Source organism: Enoplosus armatus, chromosome 19 (assembly GCF_043641665.1).
Source record: "Enoplosus armatus isolate fEnoArm2 chromosome 19, fEnoArm2.hap1, whole genome shotgun sequence".
NCBI lineage: Eukaryota > Metazoa > Chordata > Actinopteri > Centrarchiformes > Enoplosidae > Enoplosus > Enoplosus armatus.
In genome coordinates, this window is record NC_092198.1 from 14,928,562 (window position 1) to 14,946,160 (window position 17,599).

Genomic DNA, 17,599 nt, shown 5'->3' on the forward strand with positions numbered 1-17,599 from the left:
AGAAACTAGACAAGACTTGACCTTTTCAACTGATTTCTGAGTGCTTTACAATTATCAGAGATAGTACAGGAAACATCAGCCAGGAGCAGACAGCTGGCCATGATTAGCTGTATTAATAAAGTAGTTTTAATTTAGGGTTTTGTTTGTACTTCACAGGAATTACTTCCATCTTCCCTACTTTGAAAAGAAGCCATGTGTCTACATTAAAAGCTGGTGGCAGGACCAGAGAAGACGGCTTTACAACTCCAACATGATGGACAAGATCGCTGACAAGCTGGTCAGTATGCACCTTCCTTCCCAATATGCAAAAGTTGGTTCAGGTGACTGGATCAGCTTAAACGATGTTCTGTAGCAGATAACAACAAGACTAAGAGTCTGCATCCATGCTAGCAGCTCTGTGAGGCTGTATTCACAGCGGTGCTTTGAACTAAATGCTAATGTCAGCATGCTAACATGCTCACATGCTGATGAAAAGTCAGGGGATCACCCACGTTTGTAGGATCCTTTGGGGACCTTGAATGTCTGTTAGGGTTAACATTTCATGGCACTCCATCCAATAGTTGTTGAGATATTTCAGACCGACCGATAGCCCCAGAACCATGCCGCTAGCATGGCTAAAAAGATATGATAAATAAAGGAAAACTCAAATCAAGTATAATAAGTAAAAAATAATGACATAATGGGATAATAAAAATATGAATGACATTGTTCTTATCAAAGACACATTATCAGCTACATAGTAGTATGCGTATGTAGATAAAGGGCGTTTGGCATTTGTAAAAGATGTTCTTGACATAAACATATTGTACTAACAACTAGTTTTGTCTAACCTCCAGTATTTTTGTGTCCCAACAGGAAGAGGGTTTGAATGATGTTCAGGAGATCATTAAGACAGAAAAGGCTTTTCCAGAGCGCAGACTCAGGGGAGTGCTGGAGGAGCTCAGCGTCGGCTGCAGGCAAGCTACATAATAATAACCATTCGTCACGGCCTCGTATTAAAACTGGCATTGTTTGACTCAGTGGTCAGTCAAGGAACCGAGAGTTTCTCCTGATGCTGAAAGCTGTGAAACTGCTGTAAGACTTTACTGATGTTTAAAAGTTGTCAAACACGGACATTAAAGACTTCTAGCCCTCTGCCATCTTCATCAACCACCCAGAAGCTACTGAAGACAGGAAGCAGCTCGCTGCACTGAACCATCTCTAACACACTTAGACAGTTGTTATGAATGTCATGGTGAAAGAAACCAGCAGTGTCTTTATTGTTTTTACTTTCTCCTTATGTTCTTTTAGTAGTTTTGTGAAACTATTAAGTGTTATTCACTGCTAGTGTGAATAATAACAATCTCTATGTTATTTTTAGATGACAGAAGAATGATAGAGTACATCTAAATTAAGCGTGGAGCCACTTTCATGTTTCATCCTCCTATATTTTCTGGTTATTTCCAGTCGGTTTGTGACTCTGGCTAACAAGGATGTGAACCAGGCAGGCCGAACCAAACTGGATCGAGAGCGGCTCAAGTCCTGCATGAGAGAGATGGTATGATTTATGTTTCTCCGATAGAGAAAGAAGGAAGCAGCGTGAGTGATCAATGGGAAGATGAAGCTGTGATTAGTGGCATCAGTATGCCTGCTGTTCAGCCACTAATCCCAGTGCCTTAGTGAGTAAATAGTGTGGAGTCCCTGTAAAGGCAATGCAAGGAAATTAATTTTTAAAATATATTTTCACTCCCTTGAATAATCCCTTGCAATACATTTGCATGCATTTGCAACATCTCATTCTGGGAACTGTTTCATATTCCCTCTTATTCATGTTTGTATTTGATTTCAAGTGGACTTTTGATTTCATGAGGACATGTGAAGGGGAATGCAAAGTGTTCTGTAGAAAAACAAAAGTATTGTAAGCAGGGTTGTAATGGTGACTGATAATATGAATAAAATCCAGTGTTTGAACAGGTACATATATGTGTACTTAACGCCTACTGAGAAAGAAAATAAATTACCATATTGCATAGTTATTTGTAGCTGCACTACACCACTGTGTGTGAGGGGATGTGACAACTGCAATGGAAAGCAAAAGCATTGCAGGAGAACATAAAAAAAAGCTTTATGGTTGTAAAAATCATGGGTGTGTAGGGACGCCATGAAAAAGCAAATAGAAACTAGCTGTGGTGTCAGTCATTCTGTATAGTTTCAAAATCAATTTTTCATACTTTAAAGACAATCCACTCGTGCAGTAAATTGAATATGAATAGGCCCCCAGCTATGATGTGTGCATGTGTATACAGTATGTATGTGTGTAAGGTGCAGTGCCCCCCTGTTAGTATGCTTCATCATCACTTGTCATCTCTCCTCCTGCAGGACAGCATGGGCCAGCAGGCCAAGCAGATCCGGACTCAGGTCAAGAAAAACACAGTCAGAGACAAACTCAAGCTGGTGCAGAACTTCCTGCAGAAGCTCCGTTTCCTCGCTGACGAGGTAGAGCGCAAAGAACGATTCATGCAGAATGAATATACACTATATATTCATAACATTTTAGAGTGTAAAAATACATTAAGTTGTACTTGGGGGCGGGGGGGGGGGAAACCCCAGAATAACAAAAGTTCAGATCACCTATTAATTGATCCTATGTATTTATCTTGTCCAGCCTCAGCACAGCATCCCAGATGTTTTCATCTGGATGATGAGCAACAACAAGCGCGTCGCCTATGCCCGGATTCCTTCCAAAGACATTCTGTACTCCATAGTGGATGAGGAAACCGGAAAAGACTGCGGCAAAGTCAAAGCCGTCTTCCTCAAGGTACAATCATCTCTTGCTGCTCCTCTCTTTTGCCAAACACTGTTCGCTTGTCTCATTAAAACACACTTTCAACCATCTTAAAATCCATAACCTCTTAATTATTCTCATCACCAGTTAAAACTCAAACCATGTGAGGGAAAGTTATACTTTGCACTGTGAGATGATCAGCAGTGGTGAATAGTCAAGATACAAGATGCAGTATTGACAAATATTCTGGTCTATGACAGCTGCCTCCAGAGACAATCAATGAGGTGGCTCTTTAATATTTATGGATCGGGCCATGTTGCAGTATTCTCTGCATAATGCTTAATGATTGACTTGCTGTAACGATGCCAAAGAGAGGATGTAATTCGTACTTCTGTGTTTTTCACAGCACGTTATTCTTTTTTTTTTTTTTATCAAACTCTTGTTGCGATCTGTGTCCACAGCTGCCTGGTAAGAAGGGGTTTGGTCATGCAGGCTGGACGGTTCAGGCTAAGCTGGAGTTGTATCTGTGGCTTGGCCTCAACAAGCAGAGGAAGGACTTCCTCAGTGGTCTGCCTAATGGTTTTGAAGAGATCAAAGCCGCTAAAATGGGCCCCGGTCTTCAGTCTGTCCCCCCCATCAGCCTCGTCTACAATAGTAAGTGATCCAGAGTCACATCAGTTCTGTAAGTGGCAAGTAACCCGTCACTGAAACATTAATATTCATTACAGCTACACTTGCTTGGTTCCTTAGCTGGATATAGACGTTTGCATTCATTATTTTTACTTTTCGTTCACTGGAAAGTTTTTGCATTATTTTTTCTCTATTCACCATCAAGCTTTGCATTAGGTTTTCTCTTGATTTACTATTAAGTTTGAACTCTAAAATCAATTAGAGGCAAAACACACAAAAACAAACTCACTCAGAAGTAGACATTCGACTTCTATTGATCGCTTTTACTTTTCTAACTTCAATGTAAGATTGCTAACAAAGGGGATCGATTGTCAATTAATGTGGTGTGTGCGTGTGGGTGTGTGTGTGTGTGTGTGTGTGTCCCACAGTGAAGCAGGTGTTTCAGCTGAGAGCACACATGTACCAGGCCCGCAGTCTGTTTGCCGCTGACAGCAGTGGCCTTTCAGATCCCTTCGCTCGGGTCTTCTTCTCCACACACAGCCAGGTTACCGAGGTATGACCGTGACTGTGTGTGTATGTATAAACTGTGTGTGTGTTTGTATCGATTATGTGTAAACTGAGTTGTGTGTGTGTGTGTGTGTGTGTGTGCTGCAGGTCCTGAGCGAGACTCTTTGCCCCACATGGGACCAGCTGCTGGTGTTTGACGACGTGGAGCTGTTTGGGGAGGCCAGTGAGCTGAGAGACGACCCTCCGATCATTGTAGTCGAAATCTATGACCAGGACACTGTGGTAGGATCTTACTCTGTGAATGAATGGATGTATCATGGAGGGGGCTGATGAATAGATTCATCAGTGCTTGTTGAACAGGATTTAGTGTGTGCTAATAAAAGTGCTTTGCTTCTCCTTCCTTCTCGTTCTGACTGTCTGTCCACCCTGTTTTCACACCATCCTGTCGTTCGCATGAACTCTGGCCTTGCTCATGCTGTTCTGGCCAAATAGAGTGTGAAAAACAGTTGAATTAGAAGCTCTAATAGCTACTAATGGCTGTTAGCTGATGTAGCATGCATTGTTTGGTTCATTTAGCTGCTGCTGAGCTGTGGAAAAGTTTTGGGAAAAAAACTTGTGCATGTACCTTCTCCATTTTTCCTCTCTCAGTTTGTAACAGCAGTAACTGCAGGAGCATTAATGATTGCAGTAGTAACAGTGGTGCAGTATAGAAAATCTGCCTCCCAATATTCAACCAGAAAACAAAGAAACTTAATCTACTTAATGAGTACACCTCTTTTTGTCCTATTATGCTGTAATCCTTAGTCAGGGTGTTTGTTTGTGTTATATGAGACTGAGTTTTTGCTGTTACAAAGCTTTTCTTCTCGAATTCCACATTTTTGTAACCTTCGACCACTTTGACAAATACTGACACCAAGTGGCTGCCGTGGAAACTGCACCTCCTACACCCGTGTCTAACTCCCGTCCCTTGTCCCCTGACTGTCTCGACTGCCTGCTGTCACAATGTGGTGTCCAGGGCAAGGCGGAGTTCATAGGTCGGACGTTTGCGAAGCCCACCATCAAGATGTGTGACGAGCACTACGGCCCCCCGAGGTTCCCACCGCAGCTGGAGTACTACCAGGTTTACAGAGGGAACTGCACTGCCGGGGAACTGCTGGCTGCCTTCGAGCTGCTGCAGGTAACATGTGCAAGAACACAACATACATTAACACACACAAATGAATGAATGGCTTTTTCATCCCTGTTGAGAGATTGCATGTCACTTCTTTACAGTTATAGTTAAGGTTATTATAGTGAAGAGAACAAGAGGAATGAAAAAGGAAGAATGATTAAAGTTCCCCTGTGGTACCTTTTAATGCACAAGCATGCACAAAAGGAAAAAATTGCAAAAATAGGGTTTTTCTTTCTTTCTCTGCCAAGCACTCCCTGTCTCTCCATGTAAAACTCATCACAATCTGCGTTCCTATTCTCACCCCACCTGCATCATCACATACTCCTTTTACTTGTTCTTTATTCATCACTTCCTGCGCTCTCCTCCTTTAAATATTTGTACCTCCATTTTATCCCTTGTTTCCTCTGCCACCATGTCACCACCCTCCTCTTCCATCCACTAACATTCATTTTTTCCTCCTTTCTCCTGTGAAATATCCATTTTTCTTGTCTCTTTCTCCTTCCTGTGCCTCCTCCTGATACCTGCCTACAGATACCCTTTTTCGATGAGGAGGCGATTAGGCGAGCTCTGATCGCTGTCCATAACTTTGCTGTTCCTCAAATAAAGGTGCTCCTTTCTTTCATTCTCTCTTTTCATCCCACTTTGTCTTACTCTTTCGTCAGTGTTTGTACTGCAAAAACGTATCGTAACTCTATCTCTACCAACATGACATTAACCCACTCCTTCAAAGCAAAAAAGACTTATATTAGGACTGTAGGAAAGAAATCAGGTATGGTGCAGAAATCACAGAAGCATTTCAACCTGTTCCTCTCACGTTTACTTTCCCTCTCTCCTCCTTAAATAGGTTGGTCAAGGAGGGAGGGCCGATCTTCCTCCCCTTGAAGGGCCGACAGACTCGGAGCGTGGACCCATTCTCCCAGTGCCGTTGGGCATTCGACCCGTCCTCAGTCGGTACCGCATAGAGGTGAGATTTTAACCACCAGCTCTGTTTTTTGAGCTCTAGAGATCCCCTCTCCCTACTGCTGTTTTTTTCTCTGGTTCAGGTTTTGTTCTGGGGCTTAAGGGACCTGAAGAGGATTAACCTGGCTCAAGTGGATCGGCCCCGTGTGGACATAGAGTGTGCGGGTAGAGGTGTGCAGTCTGTCCTCATCCAGAACTACAAGAAAAACCCCAACTTCAGCACCCTGGTGAAATGGTTTGAGGTGGTAAGTGCAGCAGCCGATTTGATATTTAAACCGTTTCAAAGTTGCAGTAAAGTTGTCTGGTTGTCTTCACTTTTCTGAAATCTGTTGGACAAATGTGACTAATTGAAAGAATAATATGTTGGCATGATGTGAATTCTGTCTGAATTTTGTGCTCAGGACCTTCCAGAGAATGAGCTTCTCCACCCTCCTCTCAACATCCGGGTGGTGGACTGCAGGGCATTTGGCCGGTACATCCTGGTGGGGTCCCATGCTGTCACCAGCCTGAGGCGTTTCATCTACAGCACCCCAGACAAGACCTCCAACAACTGGGCCACTGCAGGTGCTAACACTAAAGTGAAGCATTATATTGATATCATTGTGATCTATTATATCACTGTTAGCGAGGAGCCCGTTAATTTAGGAGTAGCACTGTGTTTCTATTGCCAGGTGAAAATGAGTTTGGTGAGGAGTTGCATGATCTGAGCTCTAACTGCAGTCAGAAACAGGAAGCTATGATGAAGGTCGAAACGCATCAGCAGCTATGCTCCATTAGTTAGAAATGAAATTCAGCAAAATGATGAAGACATGAGGGGATTATTTTTCTTTTTTCACCACTGGAGTGCCTCATTTTTCCTGGTTTTGTTTGAGGGAATCAAATACATGTTCAATAGTTCATGAGGGGCCTATTAACTTTACATTTTGTAAGTTTGTTTTGAAAAAGCTGTTTCTATAGCCAGGTTCGAAAAACTAGCAACTTTGAAATGTTAAAAAAAAGCAGCTTTACTTTTAGCTCAACTGACTTTATTTATTTTATTTTATTTTATTTCGTTTAAGCACAAGAATTGTGGCGTAATATCTCTACAGTGTTTACCAATGCAGTGCCATTAACAAAGAAAGCCTTACATTTGATTGGCATTACATTTATACGGTTTACAGCGAGTCAGACTTTATTATCCTCACATATTTCAAATATAAACAGCAATGAATAGCAAATTCATTTAAAAACATGTTCCTTTGTCAGTTCTGGTTTTCCTTTATTTCTTGGAAAAGACCTGAAGGTCCTTATCAAACCTGTGAAACAGTGTCTGCAAATCATTTTTAGACTTTGTTTTAACCTTTTCAAAATGCCGGTTGGACGAGGCTCCTGGACAGTTTGGACACTAACAGGATACAAGGAAGGTTAAAACAAACTTTAAGAATTTAAATACTTTTGATCTCTCTGGTCGCTAAAGAATGAACATTCATTCTTTGTTAACTTTGCTCATTTCTCTGCTTGCTTTCTGCCCTAACCTCTTTTCCTGTCTGGATCCTCTTCTCCATCTATTGTCTTTTTCCCTCTCTTGCATGTCCTCGGCTCTCCTGTCCTCTCCTGCTGCCTGCTGTCTTTGCCCTTTGGCTTTGCTCCAGCTAAGCTAATGAATGGCTACATGGTCCTTACCAATGGCGGCTCCCAGCCTCGCTCCTCACCCAGCCTTTCCTCCCGCACCCTCTCTCGCCCCGCAGGTGACATCACGGTCAACATGGACACAGAGCCTCTGGTCCGAAAGATGGACACAGTCGTCAAGTTAGACGCTGTAAGCTTTTCTTTGACTTCATGCACTGTAGAGCATTTCCTGCTAATCTCTATATTATTATTGTATAGTGTGTGTGTGTATAAATGTAAATGGTGAGAATTGGTATCGCTGCTTCATGTCCGGTCATTTTTACCTGCCTCTGTACATGTGCCGCTCCTACCTGCCTCATCCGTTGTGTGTATTAATCCTTGTGTTGTTTTATGTAACGCCCCCTGTCATAGACGTCTGACGCTGTTGTAAAAGTTGACATGGTAAGTAATCGTTCCTATAGAGATTTGGCAATAAAAATGTGTGCTGAAGTTAACTGGTGCCTCATTATGAATAAAAGCTGAGCTGCCGAGAATCACTCAAGTGTCTGACCTGTTTTATCAGACTGAGGAGGAGAGTGACAAAGAGAAAAAGAAGAAGAAGAAGAAAAAGAAGGGAGGAGTGGAGGAAGAGGATGAGACAGACGAGAGAGTGCTGGACTGGTGGTCCAAGTATTTTGCTTCAATAGAGACACTGAAGGAGGTTTGACTACTTTATTTACATCTATACGTTTTATGTTAGTCTCATAGGATTGCCCTCACACCTGAAGTCCTATTAGACTGACAACGTTTTCCTGCCTGGTTTTCTAGACCCTCAGAGCCCAGGAGGCAGCTCAGGCAGAGGCGGAGGAGAGGGAGGACCTGGAGATAGCTGCAGAGGCAGCAGGTATTGAACTCCACCGAATCAGCCGGGCTGCCTGCCAGTGCGCCTCAACGTCTGCTGCTTTGATTTCTATTAAAGGGATATGTCACCAGTATTGGATTTTAGGTTGTGATTGTAGACATATTCCTGACTCTTTTCACTTAGGATTGTTTAAAGAATAATTCTCAGTAGTTTATTTATTTTGAGCTGATATCCCTCAGGATGGAGAAAATGCTGTTCTTTTATGTCAACTGCACTTTGTGAGATGACAGAGAGAAATTTGTTATGAGCTATACTTATAACCATAAGACTCTCATTTCATTCCCAGAGAGCACATTCCTTTGACCGAGTCCCAAATCTCTCCCTATTTACTATATAGTGCACCATATTTACCGTCCTCCATTTTATTCCCAAGTGAGAGTCCAAGTGTTGAATTTATGTTCTATAAAATGCCCTCAAATTTAATTTAATACAATTTCTGTGTTGTTTTCCAATATTTTTTGGGAGCTGTGTCACCACTACTCACAATTTGTTTTCATTTTTTTCTACTTGTGAGATGTTCCTCCATTTCCTTTGCGCATTGCATTGTGGGAGAATAGTGTACACCAACAGCACACTCCGTGTTTAGTCTGCACACTGTCTGCTTTGAGTGTACTTTATTTAGTCACTTTTCTAGTGTGAAAACACTAAATACTAAAAACCTGCTAGGAATCAGTATGTAGTATGGATTTGGGACACGGCGTACTTTCTGTTAACAATCCCACAATGCAATATGTCATATTTTATAGATGCAGAACTTGCAGCTGTCGGTGATGACGCAAAATGACAATGATGACTGAGTGTTTGTTATAAAGGGGGTAGTCAATGAGTGAATGAGTGGTTTCGGGCTGTAACTTGTTGAGCTTTTGTCTGAGTGGTGATTTGTAGCACAAAGCATCTTCATCTCCTTCCTCCCCTGGATTCATCCTTCATCCATGCTTTGAACACGAGTCAAACATTAACACATTCATGACCATCTCCTACATTAGCATGACCTCCCAGCTCTGCTGTACACATGAAAGTTGGCTGATAAAGACTCACTACTACTAACATGCTTATATGCACTTTGATTATATAATTGTTTACTGTTAGACTGCAATTAAATCAGCATAAAACTCTGCAACTGAAGGTGCTACGTGTAGCATAAGAATAAATATCAAATTCAAATTCAGCATTAAAGTTTGTATAAACAAACTTTTTTGCTAGAATCTCAAAATGAATAATAATATAATCACTTATTGATAACATCCTACATGACACTTTTAATGACATGTGTCTATAAATTACCTCCAACATTTTCTCGTTTTCCTCCTTAAAGAGTAACTCAACACGCGGCTGAAGAACGCTTCATGTCTGTTTCACCTCTGACACCCAGCAGCATTACTGATGGGTGTAGTTGGGCGTGGTCAGAAGTGTACTTTTTTTTGCACCTGTGACACCCAACAGTGATGTCACAGGGTCCTGGAGTACACCTGTACTATATCACTGCAGCACAATGAGAAGTTAAATCAGTGGAAGTCAACAAAAACAAGATTTCCAGGTGGTGTTAAGTTACTCTTTAAGACTAAATGAATTAAACATTTTGAGGTGTTTTTGGTTCTTTAGGTACCTTTCTTGTGTTCGAGAACATTTGACTACATTTACAACATGAATTCTGGGAAACCTACTCCCCTGATAAACAGACCTGTCAGCTTTCATGTTGAGTGACACGTGTAGTGCTGTGTGCAACCCTGCCATCCCTCTTCATGACCACAACGCTACTTTGTCCACGTCCACTTCCACTCACCCCTCCAATCAGATATCAAACCCGATGACCTTCTTCTGAAAGGCTCCAAGATGAAGGAAAAGAGCAGAGAGAAGAAGAGCTCCAAGGACAAGAAGAAGGGTCAGGCTGCGGACGGCTCTGAGAAACGGCTGGTTAAAGCAAAAGTGGACGAGCTGTTGGTGAGTTCCCACTAAAACACAAGAATGAACCTGCACGCAGGAATATACACGCAGATACAAACACTTAGTGTGTTTGTTGATATGCAGGTGTACAACAAGGAGCTGGAGAGTGAGTACGGCAACTTTGAAGACTGGCTCCACACTTTCAACTTGTACAGAGGAAAGGCTGGGGATGACGACGAACATGCTCTGGATGACGACAGGATTGTTGGAAGATTCAAGGTGGGAAAAGTCAAAACAAGTACGTTCCAGCCTGCGCAAGCTGACAGAAAGTAAGTCGTAGAGCAAAAAATAGACTTTTTGTTTTTTCTGTGACCCAGGGATCCTTGTGTATGTACAAGCTACCTCTGTCTGAGGAGATCACAAGAGAGGCAGGATTTGATCCTAATATGGGAATGTTTCAGAGTATTCCACATAACGATCCAATCAACGTCCTTGTCCGCGTCTATGTGGTCAGGGTGAGTGACCTCTTTACCTTTACTATACTGCAGTTAAAAAACAGAATCAAGTAAATACTCTCTCTGATTTCGTGCTGTTTTATTCTGCTTTCCTCTTCCTCAGGCTACAGATCTTCATCCTGCTGACATTAATGGGAAGGCTGATCCATATGTTGTCATCAAGCTGGGCAAGTCAGAGGTCAAGGACAAAGAGAACTACATCTCCAAACAGCTCAATCCTGTATTTGGCAAGTAAGTTGAGAGAAAGCTACTCCTCCTTTAGTTTCAGTTTGTTGTCATATGTCGGTAGCGGGCTGCATTTAAAAGTGTCACATCAAAACAGTTTCTAATATTTTTGTGCAGCAATATTCTGAATGAGCCAGAGCCATTTGCTTTAACTCTTAATTCTTGTTCTCGACTTATTCTGTCTGTCCTCCAATGTCTTGTCTGTGCTCAGATCATTTGACATCGAGGCCACGTTCCCCATGGAGTCCATGCTGACGGTGTCTGTGTACGACTGGGACCTGGTCGGCACCGATGACCTGATTGGAGAGACAAAGATTGACTTGGAGAATCGTTTCTACAGCAAATACAGAGCCACCTGCGGCATTTCATCCAACTACTCTGTGTGAGCATCCGTGTGTTTTTTATCCGTTACATGTTTCAGTTATTGGTTTAGTTATAGCGTCACCATATGAAACCCAACACCTGTGTGAAGTGTTATTTTGAAATTTAGAGTCATTTGACTCGGACAAGAGTTTATGAGGTATAACTTTCTGCATGGCTCAAGTACCCAAAGACTTCAGTTCAGTCACCTCTTTGTTAACTGTTGATATTAGCCATGGATACAATGTTTGGCGGGACCCTATGAAGCCCAGTCAGATCCTGGCGAAGCTCTGTAAGGACGGCAAGATCGATGGGCCTCATTATGGGCCGGGGGGCAAAGTCAAGGTGGCGAATCGAATCTTCCTGGGATCTACGGAGATCGAGGATGAAAATGGTATTGCTGCATTTTTCTCATATAGATTATATAAAACTCCTATATAGGATTAAACATCAATACTTAACCGTCAAATGAATTGCCAAATGTACCAAATACAGCTGATTAGTAGCCTCTGATTTCAAAGTAGTGACAGTTTTCTGAGTTTTTTTAGCACAATGTTTTTTTTTCTTTGATTTTCTTCTTTCTTATTCCTGTTGTGTATTTAAAAAAACAATATCCGTCACATAATCAACAGATTTCCCATGAGATCCAACTCAATGATACAATCAAGGTAGAGTATAAGTGCACATTAAGCAGACGTTTTTGACTACATTTGGTCTTCTACTGAGGATACCAGCACTCCTGGTGTGCATTCCCCATATATGTTGATCCCATAAACAGTCAGAAGGTCATCAGATGTTCCCAAAAGCATTTGTTTCATTAGGATTAGGCTGTAAATGTCTTAAAATAAATCTGGTAAAACTGAATGTTTTGCTTTTCCTTCCCCTCTTTATCTGCTTTTGCTTTTATCAATATCCCAGGTCTGAAGAAGCAGACTGAGGAGCACTTGGCTCTGACAGTGCTGAACCACTGGGAGGAGATCCCGAGGGTGGGCTGGAAGCTCGTCCCCGAACACGTGGAGACCAGGCCCCTGCTGAACCCCGACAAACCAGGCATCGAACAGGTAGGAGAGAGTCCACGCTTCGTCCGGATTCAGATTGAAATTATAGTTCAACTGTATCTTTTTCTCTGTGCGTTCAAAGGGCCGTATTGAGATGTGGGTGGACATGTTTGCTATGGACATGCCTGCTCCTGGACCTGCGATTGACATATCACCACGGAAACCAAAGAGGTAGGCACAGGATGGAGTAAATAAGTAAATAAATCACTATATATGAATATGGTGTTTTCTGATTATGACAAAGAAAATTTAATGAGAAAAATGTGTTAATCACTTTCAAAGTGTCTAAAGTTCTTCAGTTCTTTCAACAGAACATTTAGTTCTATCCCGAGGTTAAATCATGGTGAGTCTGTTTGACTCGTTAGCTCTTTATTTACTGTTAAATATAAGTCCAACTGAGTGTATGTGTTCCTTCCTCCTCCCCTTACCAGATATGAGCTCAGGGTGATTATTTGGAATACAGACGAAGTAATACTGGAGGACGATGATTACTTCACTGGGGAAAAGTCCAGTGACATATTTGTCAGGGGGTAGGTACAGAGGGACAGAGGGCGACCAAGCCTCGTCCCGTGGGTGTGAGCTGTGTGTGGATTTTTTTTTTGCAGTTAACCATTATTTTTTTTGTTTTGTTTCCATTTTTTCTGTGTGCGTTTTTGTGTTGTGTCTGTCTTTGTGTTTGTGGTGTGTCTCCTGTCTGTCTGTCGTCTTCTCTCTCTCCTCTGGTCAATGCTCTGCTGGTGTCTAGCTTTGAGCTTCGTGTTGTTATTTGGAACACTGATGACGTAATTCTAGAGGACGATGCTTTCATGACAGGAGAGAAGATGTCTGACATCTATGTCAGGGGGTAAACACACACGATTCCATCGCATGGCTCGTACAACTACCTCCCTTCCTCCCTCCTGAAGCCCTGATGTCATTTCTTTCCCCCCTGTTTCACTTCCTGTCTCAACTCTCCATCCAGCACGCAACCCTGCTTGTCTTAAACTCTGCAGATAGCATGCTGAAAACTGTTGCCAAATGAAAAATGAGTCCAGTCAGCATCAAACCACATAAACAACTTAAAAACAATCCTTTGGCATCCAACTGACAGCCAAAATTCACAGATATACTGACAAATCAAATGGGCAACTCCATCTGCTTAGAAAGTGTTTTTATTGTGTTTTTCTAAACAGCTACTAAATGGACCTTGTGGTGAGATTGTTTTTCAACTTCAGATATGTCAATAAAGGTCCACTTACTAGCTTTCATCTCATGGTGTTATGTAGTCAGTGGATGGAGTTTTTTTTGTCCGACTACTATTATCTTTTATTTTGTTAAACTTCCATTTTCCTCTTTTGTGGGGGTCAAGCTACCATTTTCTTTTTCTTTTTGTCAAAATACTATTTTTAATATCAAGAGCACACTTTCCTGCTTAAACATTTTGCTGTGGGTTTTGTTTAAAGGTTTGTGGTTTGGTCCTGTATTGCAGATTTTACTGAAAATAATTTAACTTCATATGAAGACTTTCAAAATATTTGTACTTTTGATTTTTGACCCTCTTGCATGTGTATAAGCAAAGAATATGCATGGCAGTGCGACAGAGCTCCGATGTTTTTAATAACATTGTCATGTTGCAGCCTGGACCCAATACTGGGCCTTCTTCATGGCAGACATTTTGACTTGTTGTAAGGTGCAGTTAATTTCCGTCCAATGACTCACACTCAACCCCCAAAAATAATGTGATTTAGTTCTGATGTGGATGATATTAACATTGACATATAAGCACTACTGTGATCGCAAAATATAAACAGTGTGTGGGAACGAGAGTAGTTTGTAGTCTGTAATAGTAATAGTATAGAGTAATCTTGGCCAGGAGGTTGCACCAAAACAGGGAATGCATACATTTTCATTCATCTTATGAACTTCAATTAAAGTGAATGGAAGACGGAGCAGTTTCACAGGATGGAGGTGTATTGTGACCATACCTCAGGTGTAATAATACCATTAATAATGGCTCATTCCATTAAGCGTCTCAGTAAGCTATGGCAGTACAGCATGCTGACACCTAAATGTAATGCAGCCATTATTTATGGTTTTAATTGTTCCATTTTCTTGCCATTACATGTACAATGTCTACAATGAAAAAGGTCCATAATGCTTTTGATAGTTCATTTAAAGTTATTAATGTCAGTGTGTTGCGGCACCTCCTGCATCTCTTAACCAAACTCTCCTTCAGCTGACGTTGTGTCTGCTGTGGATGTGGTACCTCAGGGATGTGCTGTAACAAACAGGGTGCCATCCTCAAACAACCCTAAATACTTAGAGGATGACAAAGTATGTTAGAAATCAAGAGCTTTATTCAGTGCTGTAGAGTTACCCATCCATCTGCACTGACAGTAAAGACAGGAGGATGGGGTTGTTTCAGATGGATCTGGATGTTGTGATACAGTGGTTGTGATTCAGTTGTTGGCTCACATGAGATCAGGCATGTTTTAGTGACATTTTTAGCCAAGCTGAACCTTCCCAATGCTTTCTCACCTTTAATCCCAGCCTAATTTATGCATCTCAGTTACCAAATCAGAACACATTCCCTCACAATGTATTTTTCAGAAAGACGTTTTAAGCCGACAATGCCTTGTTGTCAGCTTACTTTTTCATGTTTCCAGTGTTGCGTTTTGGGAACTGAGACTGCAGCCTCCCTCCTGCTCCTCATCGCTAATGAAGCCACACTCACTCAACTGTTACTGAAAGAGCTCCAGCCGGCACAGACTAACCTCAGAGGCTTTGATCCTCTGCTGTCTGCATCCAGAAATTGAAGATGATTGATGATTTTTTTTTAAGTGAAAATTTCAGATAATTTTCACTAATGGCATTTGTGCAGGCTTTGTGTATGCATGGCTTTGAAAATAGTGTGAAGCTCCAACATCAAATCAGACTTTTATATATCACTCAACACATCATGCCACACATATGCGTATTAATCTGATTTGCTTTTGGGGAGCCACATTATGTGTTTTAATTTTGACCTATTAGCATCATCTCTCTTGTTGGCAGACTGGTACATTTGGTGTCCTATGCTCTTGTTTAAATCAACCAAATTAATTTACAGTAACTAACAGAAAATTGCAATTTCCTACATGTTAGACCTTGGAAGTGCATGACTGACAAAACCAAAAAATCTATCCACTCATCCCACCCATCCTAAAGGTAGACCTAACTCTGATCTCTTTGGCCATTTCCAACAGGTGGCTGAAAGGACAGCAGGAGGACAAGCAGGACACAGATGTGCACTATCACTCCCTGACTGGTGAGGGCAACTTTAACTGGCGCTTTGTCTTCCCCTTCGATTACCTCATGGCTGAGGAGAAGATCGTCATCTCTAAGAAAGAGTCCATGTTCTCTTGGGATGAGACTGAATATAAGATCCCTCCTCGCCTCACGCTGCAGGTCTGGGACGCCGACCACTTCTCTGCTGATGACTTCCTGGGTGAGGACTGATGAGAACAGTTGCTGACTGGATTTGAATATGTTTTTGGACCATGTGTCTCTTTTGTTGCACATTTTCAGCAGAGCTTTCCATCCAATTTACCACAAAAAAATGTATCACCACCCTTATTGTCTGACTGCTTTAACTTATCGCCACCTCCCAGGTGCGATTGAGTTGGACCTAAACCGGTTCCCTCGTGGCGCCAAGACGGCCAAGCAGTGTTCCCTTGACATGATCCGAAATGAGCAGGAGCTGCCCACCATTTCCATCTTCAAACAAAAGAGGGTGAAGGGCTGGTGGCCGTTCATAGCCCGAGATGAGAACGATGAGATGGAGCTCACAGTAAGTCAGCCATGAAATCCTGAGCATGACTGCTTGAGCAAAGTCTCAACTGCAGTTTGGCACCACGTGTGAAATCATCATCTCAAAATTACTTAAGTCATTTCAAAACAGCAGTTAGAAAGCCACCTTCAACGGAGTAAAAGCTGAAATAACTTCAACTTATCAAGAAGAATGTAAGTAAAGAAAGAACATAAAAGCACAAATTACAGGAACCACTGCATCAGCTGATACAGACAGAATAATGTTAATATCCCGTGTTAAGAACAAAGTTCAAGTATTAGTACATAGATGCCTAAACTCAAGTGTCCAGCTGATTGAATTATATAAATGCTGTCATTGCAGGGTAAAGTAGAGGCTGAGCTTCATCTGGTGACGGCAGAAGAGGCGGAGAAAAGTCCTGTAGGACTGGGACGAAATGAGCCCGATCCACTGGAGAAACCAAAGTAAGAAATTGATATGTTGTATTTATTCACCATGTATGTAGAATCGAACAAACGCAGGCACACTTGTTTCACAAATAAAATTTGAGGATGGTTGTGTGGAGAGAAAAAAAAAAGGCCCAGGTGCAGGTGTCCCTTTAATCTCCTCTTCAAGAAGATCATTGTCACAGTGCAGAAAGCAGCAGATCAAATGTTTACAGATCATGCTTCCTGCACTGTCACATGGCCTCTGTTACACTTTCGAACTCGTTTCTCCTCCTACCATCTCTTCAACTGTCTCCCTCTGTCCCTCCCCTCCTTTGTGCGTGTGACCCCCCCCCCCCTTTCTCCTTACCCTTTCTCCCTGTTTTTGCCTCCATCTGCATTCCTTTCCTTTCTCCCCTCTCTACCTCCTTCCGCAAAGTCGCCCGGACACCAGTCTAATGTGGTTTCTGAGCCCTCTGAAGTCCATTCGTTACTTCATCTGGCACAACTACCGCTGGCTGATCCTCAAGGTCCTGGGCCTGGTGCTGCTGCTGCTCATGCTGGGCCTCTTCCTCTACTCAATCCCCGGCTACCTGGTCAAGAAGCTACTGGGGGCCTGACGAGCTGGTAGCCTCCGCCCCTCCTCGCTGTCTCTGCTTCTCTATTTAACCCCTTTGCTTCCTGGATTCTCCTGTCCTATTTTAGCTCCTCCTCTCCTGTCCCGGCAAAACTCGGTGTCTTTGTATTCTCTCTCTCTTCCTCCACTTCTGTCTCTTTTGTGTATCCTTTGCTGTATTTTTTCTG

At 42.2% G+C, this 17,599-nt stretch overlaps 1 protein-coding gene across 1 annotated transcript in view; it reads left to right on the plus strand.

Moving 5' to 3' along the window:
- Window positions 1–17,415, plus strand: part of otofa (otoferlin a) — a 67,542-nt gene extending 50,127 nt beyond the window's left edge. The window contains exons 18-46 of the mRNA XM_070925686.1: window positions 157–277; window positions 856–956; window positions 1,447–1,537; window positions 2,359–2,475; window positions 2,645–2,797; window positions 3,226–3,418; window positions 3,823–3,947; window positions 4,049–4,183; window positions 4,917–5,078; window positions 5,917–6,036; window positions 6,116–6,277; window positions 6,434–6,596; window positions 7,760–7,830; window positions 8,052–8,081; window positions 8,203–8,340; window positions 8,448–8,523; window positions 10,337–10,482; window positions 10,570–10,704; window positions 10,803–10,940; window positions 11,044–11,171; window positions 11,377–11,547; window positions 11,759–11,919; window positions 12,444–12,586; window positions 12,666–12,754; window positions 13,015–13,113; window positions 15,808–16,049; window positions 16,213–16,391; window positions 16,734–16,834; window positions 17,235–17,415. Coding sequence (XP_070781787.1) covers window positions 157–277; window positions 856–956; window positions 1,447–1,537; window positions 2,359–2,475; window positions 2,645–2,797; window positions 3,226–3,418; window positions 3,823–3,947; window positions 4,049–4,183; window positions 4,917–5,078; window positions 5,917–6,036; window positions 6,116–6,277; window positions 6,434–6,596; window positions 7,760–7,830; window positions 8,052–8,081; window positions 8,203–8,340; window positions 8,448–8,523; window positions 10,337–10,482; window positions 10,570–10,704; window positions 10,803–10,940; window positions 11,044–11,171; window positions 11,377–11,547; window positions 11,759–11,919; window positions 12,444–12,586; window positions 12,666–12,754; window positions 13,015–13,113; window positions 15,808–16,049; window positions 16,213–16,391; window positions 16,734–16,834; window positions 17,235–17,415 — 3,871 coding nt within the window. The remainder of the gene's footprint in view (window positions 1–156; window positions 278–855; window positions 957–1,446; window positions 1,538–2,358; window positions 2,476–2,644; window positions 2,798–3,225; window positions 3,419–3,822; window positions 3,948–4,048; window positions 4,184–4,916; window positions 5,079–5,916; window positions 6,037–6,115; window positions 6,278–6,433; window positions 6,597–7,759; window positions 7,831–8,051; window positions 8,082–8,202; window positions 8,341–8,447; window positions 8,524–10,336; window positions 10,483–10,569; window positions 10,705–10,802; window positions 10,941–11,043; window positions 11,172–11,376; window positions 11,548–11,758; window positions 11,920–12,443; window positions 12,587–12,665; window positions 12,755–13,014; window positions 13,114–15,807; window positions 16,050–16,212; window positions 16,392–16,733; window positions 16,835–17,234) is intronic.
- Window positions 17,416–17,599: the final 184 nt, after the last annotated feature.